The 14360-nt window shown below is 53.1% G+C and overlaps 1 protein-coding gene across 1 annotated transcript in view; it reads left to right on the top strand.

Moving 5' to 3' along the window:
* SEMA4B (semaphorin 4B) overlaps window positions 1-14360 on the top strand; it is a 37079-nt gene that overhangs the window by 7730 nt on the left and 14989 nt on the right. Inside the window, exon 2 of the mRNA XM_026000864.2 lies at window positions 5068-5305. Coding sequence (XP_025856649.2) covers window positions 5161-5305 — 145 coding nt within the window. The 5' untranslated portion in view covers window positions 5068-5160. The remainder of the gene's footprint in view (window positions 1-5067; window positions 5306-14360) is intronic.

A 14360-nucleotide genomic window follows, 5' to 3' on the forward strand; every position in this document is an offset into this window, starting at 1 on the left:
GTTCCTGTGTCTTTTTTATCTTTAACTGGATTGACTTTGAAGAGTCCAAGCTAGTTGTTTTGCAGAATACTGGATCTGATTGTGTCCTTATCATTAGATCTGGGTTAAACACTTTTGCCAGAAGAGCTCCAAGGACTGATGATATTGTGTATTTCTTATTGCATCATACCAGGAGATAAATGGTGTCAGGCAGTCACATTACTGGTGATGCTACTTACTTTTTCAAAGATTTTATTTATTTGAGATAGGAGAGAGCATGAACGAGGGGAGAGGAGAGGGAGAAGCAGATTCCCTGCTGAGCAGGGAGCCTGCAGGGTTTGATCCCAGGACCCTGGGATCATGACCTGAGCTGGAGGTAGACGCTTAACTGGGCCACCCAGGTGCCCCTGGTGATGCTACTTTAGACCATTTAGTTAAGAAAGTGGCTACCAGAGTTCTCCGTCAGAGATACATTTTCCCTTTGGTAATTAGTAAGTCACTTACTTGTAGGACAGACTTTGAGATCTTATTCATATGTTTCCCAAAAACCTACCCAGTGACTTAGCATCCATTGATTGATTACCCTTGCTTGAATCCAGACTTTCTGAAGTCTTCTCTTTCTTCTACATTTATCAGCCAACAGTCCTCTATAAAGGAAAGCTGCCTTTCTACCTCTTCTTTCTGTTTTCCTGAGTTTAACTGCGGACTAATGGATTGTTTTATTTTGATGCATTAGAACCCATTACTTTAGTATGGTTTTTGATTCTCTTTTTTTTTTTTTATTTTGTATTTTTTTTTAATTAATTTTTATTGGTGTTCAATTTACCAACATACAGAAAAACACCCAGTGCTCATCCCGTCAAGTGTCCACCTCAAGCCCGTCACCCATTCCCCTCCAACACCCGCCCTCCTCCCCCCTTCCACCACCCCTAGTTCGTTTCCCCGAGTTAGGAGTCTTTATGTTCTGTCTCCCTTCCTGATATTTCCCAACATTTCTTCTCCCTTCCTTTATATTCCCTTTCACTATTATTTATATTCCCCAAATGAATGAGAACATACACTGCTTGTCCTTCTCCGATTGACTTATTTCACTCAGCATAATACCCTCCAGTTCCATCCACGTTGAAGCAAATGGTGGGTATTTGTCGTTTCTAATCGCTGAGTAATATTCCATTGTATACATAGACCACATCTTCTTTATCCATTCATCTTTCGATGGACACCGAGGCTCCTTCCACAGTTTGGCTATTGTGGCCATTGCTGATAGAAACATCAGGGTGCAGGTGTCCCGACGTTTCGTTGCATCTGAATCTTTGGGGTAAATCCCCAATGGTTTTTGATTCTCAAATTATCTTGTTTAGTCATAAAGCTGGGCCTATATCTTTTTGATATGACCCCATTAGTCTTTAATTACTTCCTTGCTTTTGGGCCCAACAAAATGTCCCAGGCTCGCCTTCCCCAAGGAGACCTGGTACCTTTTTTAAAAAAAAAATTTTTAATTTATTTATTTTTATTTTTTAATAATAAATTTATTTTTTATTGGTGTTCAATTTGCCAACATACAGAAAAACACCCAGTGCTCATCCCGTCAAGTGCCCCCCTCAGTGCCTACCACCCAGTCACCCCCACCCCCCGACCTGGTACCTTTTATTGGAGAGTAGGTACTAGGTCTGCTCACCTAAAATTTTTTTTTTAATTTTTTTTAAATTTATTTATGATAGTCACACAGAGAGAGAGAGAGAGAGAGAGAGAAGCAGAGACACAGGCAGAGGGAGAAGCAGGCTCCATGCACCGGGAGCTTGACGTGGGACTCGATCCCGGGTCTCCAGGATCGCACCCTGGGCCAAAGGCAGGCGCCAAACCGCTGCGCCACCCAGGGATCCCCTAAAAATTTTTTTTTAAGATTTTATTTATTTATTCATGAGAGACAAAGAGTGAGAGAGAGAGAGAGAGGCAGAGACACAGGCAGAGGGAGAAGCAGGCTCCATGCAGGGAGCCCGACGCGGGACTTGATCCCAGGTCTCCAGGATCAAATCCCAGGCTGCAGACAGCACTAAACCACTGCACCACCAGGGCTGCCCTGCTCACTTAAAATTTTAAAAAATATTTTATTCTTAAGTAATCCATACACCCAACAGGGTTGAGTTTACAACCCCAAGATCAAAAGCCTCATGCTCTATTGACTGAACCAGCCAGGCAACCTGACACCAAATATTTTTATGAATGACTCGAATAAAGGCTAAGAAATTATCAAATTTATTGATGATTCAAACTGGGAAGGGAAGCTGAATTCTATGATAATAGAATAAATACTCAAAATGATCTCAATAGGATGAAATCTGGACCAGAACCAGTAGATTTAAAGGAGATCTTTTAAATATGAAGTCCTGTGCTTAGGTTGAAAACATTAATTGCATAATTTGAGGTTTTGGGGGAACTCTTTACTAGATCAAGGTTGATATTGAAAAGTAGCTCTGGTTGTTAGTTGACATGAGCCAGCAATATTTCATGACTTATATTCATTCATTCGTGTAATCAGTACTTACTGAGGGTCTACCATATGCCAGGCACTATTGGCTTGGGCAATGTTAATTAACTAGCCCAATAGGCAAAAATTCCTGCCTTCCTCAGTCAACATTTTTGGTGCTGGAGGGTGGGGGCAGGTGGGGATTTCTGGGAATAATGAAAAACCACAACAAAGGTGATGAGATGCTTTGAAAAAAAATTTCTCAGTGTAAAGGGACTGTGGGGGGTGGGAGTTCAGATTCTTCAAGAAGATGGTCTCTGAGCAAAGATTTGAAGGAAGCAAGGGACTCAGTCATGTGGCTGTCTGAGGGTAGAGTGCTCTAGGCAGAGGGAGTAGCCAGCAGAAAGGTCTTAAAAGGAGTGGTTGGAAGTGTGTCTGAAGTAGAGTGGGTAGGAGGAGAGCAGTGGAGGTGAGGATGACATAGGGCCTTGTACACCACTGTACATCTTTGGCTTTTATTCTGAGTGAGACAGGGAATCTTGGAGGTTCTTGAGCAAAGGAATGCCATGATCTTACCGGTTTTGAAAGACTCTGGTTGCTGCATTGAGACTAGGTCGCAGGGGAGCAGAGGTGGCAGCAGAGACAGCACTTAGGAGGACCTTACAGTAACCAGAAGAAAGAGGGCTGAGAGTAACACCCCTGCCCCTCTTCTGGGAGGTGGTAAATGGTCAGTATGGATTTACATCGGTCAGATGTAAGGAAATGAAAGGAAACAAAGTCATAAGGTTTTTAGCCTGAGCAACTTGAAGATGGACTTAGCATTAAATGAGATGGAGAAAGCTCACAGAGGAGGAACCCATTTTGGGGAGAGAGAGAAAAGGGTTCAGGAGCTTAGTGTAGGACATATTGGATATGAGATGCCTGTCAGACAAGACAGCCCCATAGAAATGTTGAGGCCATCTGGAGTTCAGGACAGAGATCCCCGCTGCAGATAGAAGCTTGGGTATATTTGGCTACAGATTGACACCATTATTAATAGAGGAAAAGTGTCCAAGGCTGGCAATGTTAGAACTCCAGGCGGTTGTTACTGCCCACATCCCGTGTGGAATTCTGCGTCCAGGGCTGGGAGCGCCTTTATAAAACGGGTGCTACTAGCTTGTACCATGTCCACGGGGTGGGGGGTGTGTTGGGATGGTGGAGATACAGAAATCATGGAACCTGAGGAAGCCTGATTTAGGAGAGGGGATCTGGGGCCTTGTGGAATCTGATAGCCACCCTGTGGGAGAGAATGTGTTGAGCCCTGGGGGTAGGGTGAGAGCAAAAGAGCTCTGAGGAGACTAGTTTTGGCTGGTTGTGAAGAGGAACTTTCCAGCCAATTCTGGGAGAACCCTCACCACTGTCATTGAAATGACTAGCCTAGCAGAGGTTTTCAAAATTACCTTTGACTTGAAGTACAGGAAGAATTAAATTTTACTGCCATCCTGTGCAACTTTAGGAAAAGTCAAAACAGGTTTCCCAACACTTTCTACACTTTCTGATCTTCAGGGATCACTGCACTTAGATATTTGTTATTCTGCTTTTTAATGCTGATAGGGACCCGCTAGGTGGTCCAGGCTGCAGGTTGACAACTTCCCTACCCACCCACCCCCATCTCGGCAGAACTAAGCGCCACCCCTGAGGATGTTAGGAGCCCCGAAGATTGGGGGTGGTTGGACCTTCCCTCTTTTTATTTTATTTATTCGAGAGAGACAGAGAGAGGCAGAGACACAGGCAGAGGGAGAAGCAGGCCCCTGCAGGAAGCGCGATGCGGGACTCGATCCCGGGACTCCAGGATTACACCCTGGGCCAAAGGCAGACGCTCAACCACTGAGCCACCCAGGCGTCCGGGACCTTAACCTCTTCTAAGTGGGGGTGCCCGTGGGATTCCACTCCAGCCTGTGGGAGTACCTTCCCCGACGGGCACCCTGCAGGCTGTGGAAGTCAGACGTCCTCTGCAGCACAGTACACGCAGTTATCCCACTTAAGCTGAACTTGCCCCGCTCCCCGCTCCCCACCCCCCACCCCCCACCCCCACCCATGGTTCGGTTTCGTCTGGACAGAATTCTAGACGTGGATGACCCCGTAGTGAACGCCCCGCCAAGACCCAAGGTGGGTTGACGCAGAAGCAACTAGCCTGGTCGTCAGTCCGGGTTCGGACGATTCATTTGGTCACGGGCGAGCGGGTGCCCGGGGCACCAGCACGGGGTGAGGGCGGGGGCGGGGGCGGGGATGCGGGCGTGGATGGAGACCGAGGCCGGAACCCTCGGGAGGCGCCCGCGCCCAGGGAGTCGGACCCACACGTTTTCCCAACCCCGCGCTCAGGGGGTCGCAGGGGAGCGGGAAGGGGCGGGGGCGAAGAAGGCGGGCCAGTTCCCGCGGCCTCGGCGGCGACCGCTCGCGGGGCCCGGCGCCCTCCAGGCGCGCCCCGAGCTCGCGCAGCACGCGGCGCCCCTCGGGCCTCCGGCTCCCCGAGCGCGGGGGAGGGGCGGGGCCCGCCGCCCACTTCCTCCTCCGGCCCCGGCTCCGCGCTCGCCGCCGGGCCGTCACGTGACCGCAGCTCCGCCCCCGCCCCGCCTCCCCAGGTCCGCGGGCGGGGCTGCAGCCGTGAAGCGAGTCGAGCCACCTGAGCCGGAGCCGGGAGGACGCCGCCGCTCCCCGCTGTCCCGAGCGCCGCGATGGGCCGGGGGAGCCGCCCGCCCGCCCCGCGGGGTGCGCTGCCGCCCCGGCCGCCGCCGCTGCTCCTGCTGCTGCTCCTCGTGCTGCTGCTGCCGCTGCCGCCGCCGACTCCGGCGCTCGTCCCTCGGATCAGCCTGCCGCTGGGTGAGCGCTGGGGCGACCCCGCGGGGGCGCGTGCTGGGCTCGGGGGGAGGGGAGCCGGACGTGACAAAGGAGGGAGGCAGGAGGGGGCCTGTCGGAGGCTTGGGGGTCCGTGAGCACCCCTCCTCGTCTCAGCGCTGCGGAGAGAGGGAGAAGGGAGGGCAGCCGTGGGGCCGCGGGCCCCTTTCTTCCCTTCGTTAGTGGGCGGGGAGGGGGTCTTCCGCCCGCCCTGGGGTCCGCGCTCGCCGCTCAGTGGGGCGTCCTTTTCGGCGGTGGCGCCCCACCCCCCGGGCGCTGGCTGCGCGCTGGTCCGCCTGCCCATCTGCTGGTCTTTGATGCTGACCAGAGCCAGCCGCGGTGCCGCCCCGAGGGCGTCTGGGGTGGAGGGGGCCGTGCTTGCCGTCCCATAAACACCGGGGTTCTGGTGTTACAGCAAGTCGCAGCAGGACTCCCGAGCCACAGCAGGACAGGAGTCCCATCGTCCCTCCCAGCCCTTCACCCTGGCCTACGGGGGTGGGGCCGGCTCTGAGACTCCTAGGGCTTGGGAGAGTCTCCTGGCAGCACCCTCCTCATTGGCGAGGTCTCTCACCTGGTGCTCTTGCCTGCTCCTGTGGCCACTGGCTCTCCCCTCTCCCTACCTCTTTACATCTTGTTGCTTCTCCAGCTCCTCTTTGAAATCAGAGGGACCTGGATTCCAAACCCATTTCTTCTGCTGGGCAACTAATGCCCTTCTCCCTGTGTCTCGGTTTGCTCATCTGCAAAATGGGCACAATCGTAGGTACATTGCAAAGCTATCTTGGAGATTTCATGAAACTAGATGAGTTCTGTGGGCACAAACTTTATAGGGACTCAGTAGGTGTTTCTCCAAACCCTTTACTTTGTTAGTTGTCACACTGAGAATTAGAATAAAAGATGTGTAAATTATTATTTTTTTCTTAAAGATTTTATTTATTTGTCCATGAGAAACAGAGAGAGGCAGGCAGAGACACAGGCAGAGGGAGAAGCAGACTCCCCACAAGGGACTCAATCCCGGATTCCAGGATCAGGACCTGAGCCGAAGGCAGACGCTCAACCGCTGAGCCATCCAGGCGTCCCTAAAAGACATACAAATTAGAGGCTGCAGATTAAAAGTGTACCAGACTTCCTTCTCTTTAGTACATCCTCACCCCTGAAGACATTCTGTGTAAGAAAGGAGAAGGTAGCAGAATCAGCACGTAGCTGAACTCAGGGTCCTTGTGGCCCTGAATAACCGGGTCTGAAGTATTGCAAAGACCATGCACAGAAGATAGCCTGGGTTCAAATCCTGATTCCACCACTTAGTAGTAACCATGTGACCTTGAGCAAGCTACTTAACCTTCCTGGGCCTTGGTTTCCTCATCTTTAAAATGGTATAATAATAGCAGATACCACAAGGTTGTGAGGATTAAATCAGTCTATGTTTGAAAAGTCCTTAGGACAGGGCTTGGTACATAGAAACCGCTCAATAAGTGTTAGCTGCCATCGTTGTTATGTGTTAAGCACAGGCTTCATTCTTGCACATCCTGCACAGAGCCAGGGTACTGCCTGGGGTGGAGGTGGTGCTGGTGTGTTGGTTTGACCACAGTCCCTTGGGTGCTCTATCTCATTAACTGAGGATAAACAAGTGTATCCAGACTCAGGCCTACTGCCTTGCTATTTTCTCAGTTGTGGCCACAACTCCCTTTGTCCTTAGACCCTCTTGGCTCTGGGAAGAAGGAAGGTAAGTGCAATGCTAAATCAGATGCTCTCATGGTCTCTCCACTTACGACCCTGGGCCAGCTCACAGGGCCAGCAGGTCTTGTGTCCACTGAGCCACAAGTTCACCTGTTGGGACTGGCAGAGATACAATGCACAGAGGTGCCCCCTTGAGAGCTTCAAAGGGCCTAGAAACGAAGTTGATACTCTGCTCTCAAAGCTGTGGCTCCTAGAGAAAAAAGCCCTTTTGCTGTATTTTTGAGACTGGGTTGGCCCAGAGGGAGTCCCTTTTTCTTGTCCCCCCAAAGCCCTGGAAGGTGAGCAGCACCCACCACCTGAACTTGTGAGCACACATCCATGCTTTACTGATATGCACCACACCCCAGAATGCTGGCCTCCCTAGACTTCCTCCTGGCCCTTGATACTGGGAGCCCCAGAGGGGAATGCCCTTGTGACTAAGAGGTTCACTTTCTGAGGGTGGCCACAGGCAGTTTCCTGCTTCATCCTTGGGGGCTTGTTAGATGTTCCTGGCAGTATGCCTATCCTGGGTAGGCCCGAGGTGACCATGGGGACTCTGAGCACCAGGGCCATGGCCCCTCCCTCACAGAGCAGGGAGAGAGGCATAGAGGAAGAGACCGCACCCCCTTTTCTGCTACCTATCCTCTGCTGAATTCCCTCCTACCCAAGCTCCCCAAGGGCCTGGATGCCTAGGGACAGTGAGTTATGTCTGTGGTTTGAAACAAAATCTCTAGAAGTGGAGCATCCAGTTTATGTGTGGGGTCCTTCCTATGGAAGCCTCACTACTTCCTGAATCTGCAGCAGATTCCTGGGACCATGGGGAGGGGAGCCCCCATTTGTGGTCTCATTCAGTGGCTGACAGGGGGAGGGGGACTAGGGACTCCAGGGCCAGTTGGACCAGCAAGAGGCCTTACGGGGAAGTTACTTGTCTCTGTGGAAGGAATGCTTTAAAGAAGTGTATGGAGGGATCCCTGGGTGGCGCAGTGGTTTGGCGCCTGCCTTTGGCCCAGGGCGCGATCCTGGAGACCCGGGATCGAATCCCACATTGGGCTCCCGGTGCATGGAGCCTGCTTCTCCCTCTGCCTGTGTCTCTGCCTCTCTCTCTCTCTCTCTGTGACTATCATAAATAAATTAAAAAATTAAAAAAAAAAAAAAGAAGTGTATGGAATTTTGGTTCTCTTGCACTGGAAAGTGCAGTCTGAAGTTCCAGGACCGAAGGCCCAAAAGGGGAGAGATGCCGAGTGGAAATAATGGCACTGGGTGTGCAAGCTGCAAGGCCAGTGCCTCCTAGCTTGGCCGAGTGGAAAGAAACAAAGCAAGCCTGCTCCTCATGAAAATCTTATTGAGTTCCCTTATTTGGGCAATTAAAAGGAGTTATTAATTTCCCCTGCTCCAGAAGTGCCTGTCTGGAAAGATCTGGACACAGTGTTTCTAAACCAGATTGGAAGTAAATCCATAGGCCTTGTAAACTACAGTCAACAAAATCCTATTGAGCCTGGGAGCTGGGCATTGACATAGATCAGCTGCTTGTCCTCTCTGACCCTGGATGGACAGCCAGGGTCATGGCTGCCTGGAGAAGCCCCCAGTGCAGGCCGCTTGCATGTCTTGCTGGCTGGTTACAGGCCTCCCTCCTTGACAGGGCTTCAGCTGTGTCCTGGGGCCTGGCATCTTCATGGCCCTTCAGAGCCAAGTGGAAAGAACTGTAACTATGGGTGCTAATAGCTGGGCTTTGAAGACTAGCTTGCCTCCACCACCTGGGGCAAGCCGGGAATAATAGCAGGACCCATCTCCCAGGGCTTGAAGAAGATCACATGAAATCATGTATGGCAAGTGTTTGGCGCAGTGCCTGGCACGTGCTCCATCCCCAGTAAAAGGTAGCGGCCTCTGTTCTCTGTTCTCCATGGTGGAAATTCCCTGCCTGTCTCTCTTGGTGAGCTTATTTGCATCAATTTGGTTGACACTGAGTGCCTGCTGTATCCAGGCCCTCTGCTAGGTGCCAAGACCACCAGGTCAGGGAATAGAATGGTGCCGGTCCCATCCTCTGCTCTGGGGTAGAAGAAAAAAGCAAGTTGCCTGAGGGTTAATGGGGGGTTGTCACCTGCAGGAGTCTTGCTGAATGTAGTACACTTTTCAAGTGCTCCTGATTTAGCTCTTTGAAGTTCTCCTTTGGCCCAAGAATCTCCTCTGCCTGAGGCTGAACTGCACCTCTCCCTCCACCCTGCCCCTTGCTGGTTCCACTCTGCCCTGTGCATAACCCACATTCAGCCTGTGTTGAAATGTCAGATCTGCAAAACTCCCAAGTTTGCACAAGTTTTGGGGCAATCTGGATACACCTCCCTATAAGGGAGACACCAGGGCCAGAGCATGCAGAAAAGGCTGGACTCTTGCCTTCATTAGAGGCTGTGGCCCACCCATCCCTACCTACTGCCGTGGGTGCTCAGGATGGGGGGAGAGGCCTCTGATGCCCCCCACCCCACTCCCCGGGGCTGAGGGGGAAGAGCAGCTTCTCCCTGCCCTGCCCCGCCTTCCCTACCACTCCTCCCTGCATTCTGTCCTCCCAGCCTGGCTTGCCTCTGTCCAGGATGGAGAGTGGCTCACATGGAGCTAGCCATCTTGGGACAGATGCCCGAGGTCCTGTAAAGGCTCCACTTCATCTCCTGCCATTCTCAAGGCTGCAGGCAAGACGTTTCTCTGTGTCTAGCCCTGTGCAGTCTCCCTGGTCCTTTTATAGCTGCCCCTCCTGTGTGAGCATCTCTAGTATGGGGCAGGACCACCTTCAGCCCTTAGGTGGCACAACTGGCATCCTCACATTTGTGTTGCAGTGTTTAGTGCCAAGAGGAATGTAGGAAGTAAAGTAATGGGTATAGAGCTATGGTGGGCACCAGGCTTTTAGTTGTCTTGTCTTCCCCTACACGGTGGGTGAAGTTATCCCCGTTTTATAGATAAGACAGCTGGAGTTCAGAGAGGTGACCTATGGCTCCGCCTCCCTGAGATCTGACATGTTCTCCATGGGAGCTCTCTGGTCTGCACTTATGGGTCCTCTGGAAAGCTGATCTTGACCATTCGTAGAGAGGTGGGGGGCCTGTGGTGAGGGGGCTTCAGTGGGTTCAGTAGTTAGAAGAAACCTGTTATTTTGTCATAATTCCTACTAACCAGGAGCCAGAACGAATTCCCCTCCTTCTTGACCTCCCCTTGTTCATCCTCAGAGAGAGGTGCTAACAGAAACAGGAAAGAAAGCCACCCAGGATGGAGCACCCACCGTGTGCCGGGTCCTGAAGGTGGCACCATTTTGTCCCCTACATCTGAGGGGACCAAGGCGTGGAGAAGCTAACTCACACTGTCAGGGTCATGTGGCTAGAGAGGCTTGGGGTCAGGCATTGGGCTGCACTCTCTGACTCAAGAACCATAGTTTCTGCGTTAGAAACAGCTGCGTCCTTTGAACTGCAGGAAAGCAGCAAAATGGCCCAGTTCAGCCCTTGAACAATTGATAGGTTATGTTTGTCCATCTAGTAAACAGACCTATTGAGGTCACTTTCTGGGGGGTAATGAGGGATCCGGTGGAGGCCCCTGATGGTGTGGCCACAGTTGGAAATTTGGTCCCCTTAGCAGATGTGGCCGGTAATGTCAGACACCGGAGACTGGGAGCAAACGTCTCAGATACAGGTTTGCACCCTGGAGGGCAGCAGGCCAAAGCCAGCCCGGAAATAGGTTTTCTTTGGCCTCCAGCTGTTTTAGGAAGTTTTAATTTGTTGCTCATATTTTAAAACTCAGGAAATTTAAAATAAAAATCCAACTTTCCAGCTTTTCTGAAGGTCTGGTAAGGCCAGGCCCCCATTCCACTTAGCACGCATCTGGGGCTGAGCCATAGCTGCCTCTTCAGAGCGACTCCTCCCTCCAGGCAGCTGTACCCCACCTGCCAGTGCCCCCTATTTTCTGCACAAGTGGGCTTCTGAGGTAACTGCAGGGAATTCGCTTAGAGTGAGGGTGGGGAGGAAGGAAGGTGGTAGGATGAGGAGGGCTGTGTGGGTAGGGTTGGTCCTGATGGTTGGTGGCTCCCTAACCTGGGAGCAGGAGTTGACACTTCTCCATGTGGCATTTATCTGCTCTCTCCAGCAGTCCTGTGAGGGCTTCCTCCCAGAGATGGCAGGTCTCTGTTTAGGGTGGCACAGCTGGTCAGTGATAAAAGTCAGTCACACGTGGACCTCTCCTGTCTGTCGGCTCTCATGCTTCTGCCTGGGTGCTGAGCTGGCAGGACAGAGTGGTCAGTGCTCTGGAGAGGGGGCCGAGTAGGGGCAGTACTTCTCAGATACACTCTTGTGAGCGACAGGCTTTGGGACGTTTAGGCTGCCCTCTTTGAATCTAGGACCCACCCCTCTGGACCCAAGTACCCCTGCATTGGAACTTAGCACTTGGTCATTCAGTTAAATGTTTATTGAGCAACTCCTTGAACCTTACCTGGCCCAGATAATACAAATGTGCATGAGAGCATCCTGATCCCTCAAGGAGCTCTCAACTTGCTGGAGGAGACAGGCACAGAAAGCCCATCAGCAAGCCATGTGGCCAGTGCACCGTGAGAGGCGTGAAGGGGAAATGATGGGCACAGAGAAGGAAGGGGCCCTCGGCCAGCCGGGGATTCAGGAGGACATCCTGGAGGAGGTGAAACTCAGCTGAGTCTCAAAGGATGAGTAGCAGTTTGTGAGGAGGAAGGGAGTTCTAGGCAGCAGGACTGCCTGAGTCAGACGAGATCGGGCGCGTTCAGGGTGGTATGGCCGTAGACAGGACTGCCTGAGTCAATTCGAGAGAGAAATAGGATCTTGAGTTGCAGCCTGGTGTCACTCAGTTGAGGCAGGGGAGGGAGACATGGAAAGGGCTGGTCAGTTAGGGGCTTAGACAGTGAGGACACAGCTGAGAGTTATACAGGGCCATGACCATCCCCAGGCAGCCCTCTGGCTACAACACAGAGGCTGGGCTGTGGGAGGCTGTGGGAGCTGTTGGGAGGCTGTGGTAGGATCCCAGAGGGGAAAGGATGGTGGCCTGGTACAGGACCTTGGTGGCAAAGATCATGAGCAGAATAGATTCAGCAAGTGTTGAGGGAGAATAGGCAGGATTTGATTATGGATTGGATGTCTGTGAGGTGAGAGAGAGGCGGGTAAAGAACTCATCCAGGTTTCCAGTGGGTGACAAGACACAAGAGCCCAAGCCAAAGGGGGCGGTGGTGGGCGGTGGCCGAAGCAGGTCTCCCACCCACTCAGTGGGGTCTGGCATGTTAAAGGAAGATCTGCCACTGCCTGACAAGATTTGGGGGCTGCCAGTGTCTGGATTATTGAAGTGATGGGTGTGGGTGTGTGATCTCGAGGCCGAGGCAGACCCCACGGAACAATATGAAAGAGCAAACTCTGGAGAGTCGAAGTTAGCTTAATGACACAGACACCAGAGCTGCCAGTGCAGGTTCAAATCCTGGCTCCGCCATTCTTCCTAACTGGCTGATTGCAGGCAAGTCACAGCACTTGTAATTCCCCCCTGAAAACCTCAGGGGGGAAGACCTATGTGTCACAACAACCTTGCTACGATTATGTGCATTCATCCATTTAAAATACATAGTTAGGTGCTCTGGTAAGTTAGCTCTTGGAGGGATAGAGGCCCAGAAGGAGTCACAGGGAGACGTGAAATGACCCTTTAGGCCACTGTGGCCCACACACCTGGGGACAGGGGACCTGCACAAGGCCAGGTGCTGCAGAGGCCATGCCCCTCAGTGTCTGAAGTTTGGCAGCCAGGTGATGCCCTGGTGAGCATGGGGCTGGTTGAGGCCTGACTCCCAGTCAAGGGGTAAGTAGGAGTTTGAGGAATGGAGACCGCTCCAGGTGGCTCTTCTCTTCAGGGGTTTGGCTGCAAAGGGAAGAAGGGAGGCACACAGATTTCTAGGATGAATGTTGAAGGAAAGACCTGTTTTCTGAGAGGCAGAGATTGATGACATGGGCCTTGGCCTTTGAGGAGATAGGGAGGCAGTGGGAAGTCAAGGTTGTCCATGCCTGATGGTACTAGTTTCTTCAGAAAACAGGAGATGTGTGAGAGGAGGAAGGTGGACCCTTGGGCAGACCAGAGAGAAGGGTTGTTAGGGAATAGCCAGGCCCGCAGCAGAGGGCTGGAGGAGTCACCCTTTGTCCAGGTGGAGGTCAAGCTCCTGAGGTAATAGCAGCTCAAGACCCGTCCTAGGTCAGGGCCCTGTTGGCCAGATGGGTACCAGGTGAGGAGTTGTCTTTGAGGGGCCAGGGCTACCTGGTGATCCTGGCAGGAGCTCTGGGCCTAGTCACTGGAAGTCATAGCGGCGGCCTTTTGGGAACCGGGCTTTCCAGAGTGTGCCTACCCCAGGAACAGAGGATGCTTCTGGGCTGGGTTCCCTTGGCTCTTTACTTCTGTCTTGCTTCCCTCAGCGCAGGGAAGACTTTTGACCCACAGTCCCTCTTCTGCTTAGAATAACCCTTCCCTGCTTGGGGACTCTGCCCTGGTGGTGACCTGGTGATTACAGTTTGGCCTGCCGCTTCCGGGGCGGCAGGCTGGTCTGTGGAGCACTTGGGCGGCATAGAGGATGTGCATCCAGGGCGGCTGCCGTGCCCTAGTTTGCTGCTGAGTCAGCACCTCTGCCCTGGGGGGTGTGCCTGCAGATACAACCGGGTGCAAGAGTCCAGTATGACGCCCTGGGGAAGAGATGCTCGCGCAGAGCCTCTCGGGACTCTCGGGGATCTACTACTCCTTCCTGAGGACTCTGTGGGAGCACCTTCCTGGCTCTTAACCCCCCCGCCCCCCCGCCCCCCGAAGCGGGTGTTGTCTGTGGAGGCAGGACGTCAGGGCCAGGCTGCGGCGCCAGGAGCCACGGTGGAGAGAAGGTGGGGCGGTGCTCTGAGTCACAGCCCTGCTGCGGCTCGCTGCCTTGGCTGGGTGCGGACCCCACTGAGCCCTGTTCCCGACTCACCCCAGAGAGCTCCAAGCTTCCGGCTTAGTCACAGGGAAGGGAAGAAACTCTAGGTGAGGCTGGGGGCTGAGCTGTTCCCACATCATTTCCTGCGGAGAGCCCCCAGCCCCAAGGGAGGGGGTGTGGGGCCCCACAGGGAGCTCTGACATGCCCTCTCCAAGGAGACAGCCCTAGGCCAGCCCCTACCCTGCCTTCCTGGAGCCCCCAGAGGCCACCCCTTCAGGCCTGCCCAGGGTGGAAAGGTTTCATCCTCCTGGGAAAACCGGCCACGGCCTCAGGTGGACTAGTGTTCTCCCTACTGGACTAACCCGCTGGGTAGAGGATGTGGAGGACGTCTGAGCAGCATGGGCCGCCCAG

Source organism: Vulpes vulpes, chromosome 14 (genome assembly GCF_048418805.1).
Source record: "Vulpes vulpes isolate BD-2025 chromosome 14, VulVul3, whole genome shotgun sequence".
Taxonomy (NCBI): domain Eukaryota; kingdom Metazoa; phylum Chordata; class Mammalia; order Carnivora; family Canidae; genus Vulpes; species Vulpes vulpes.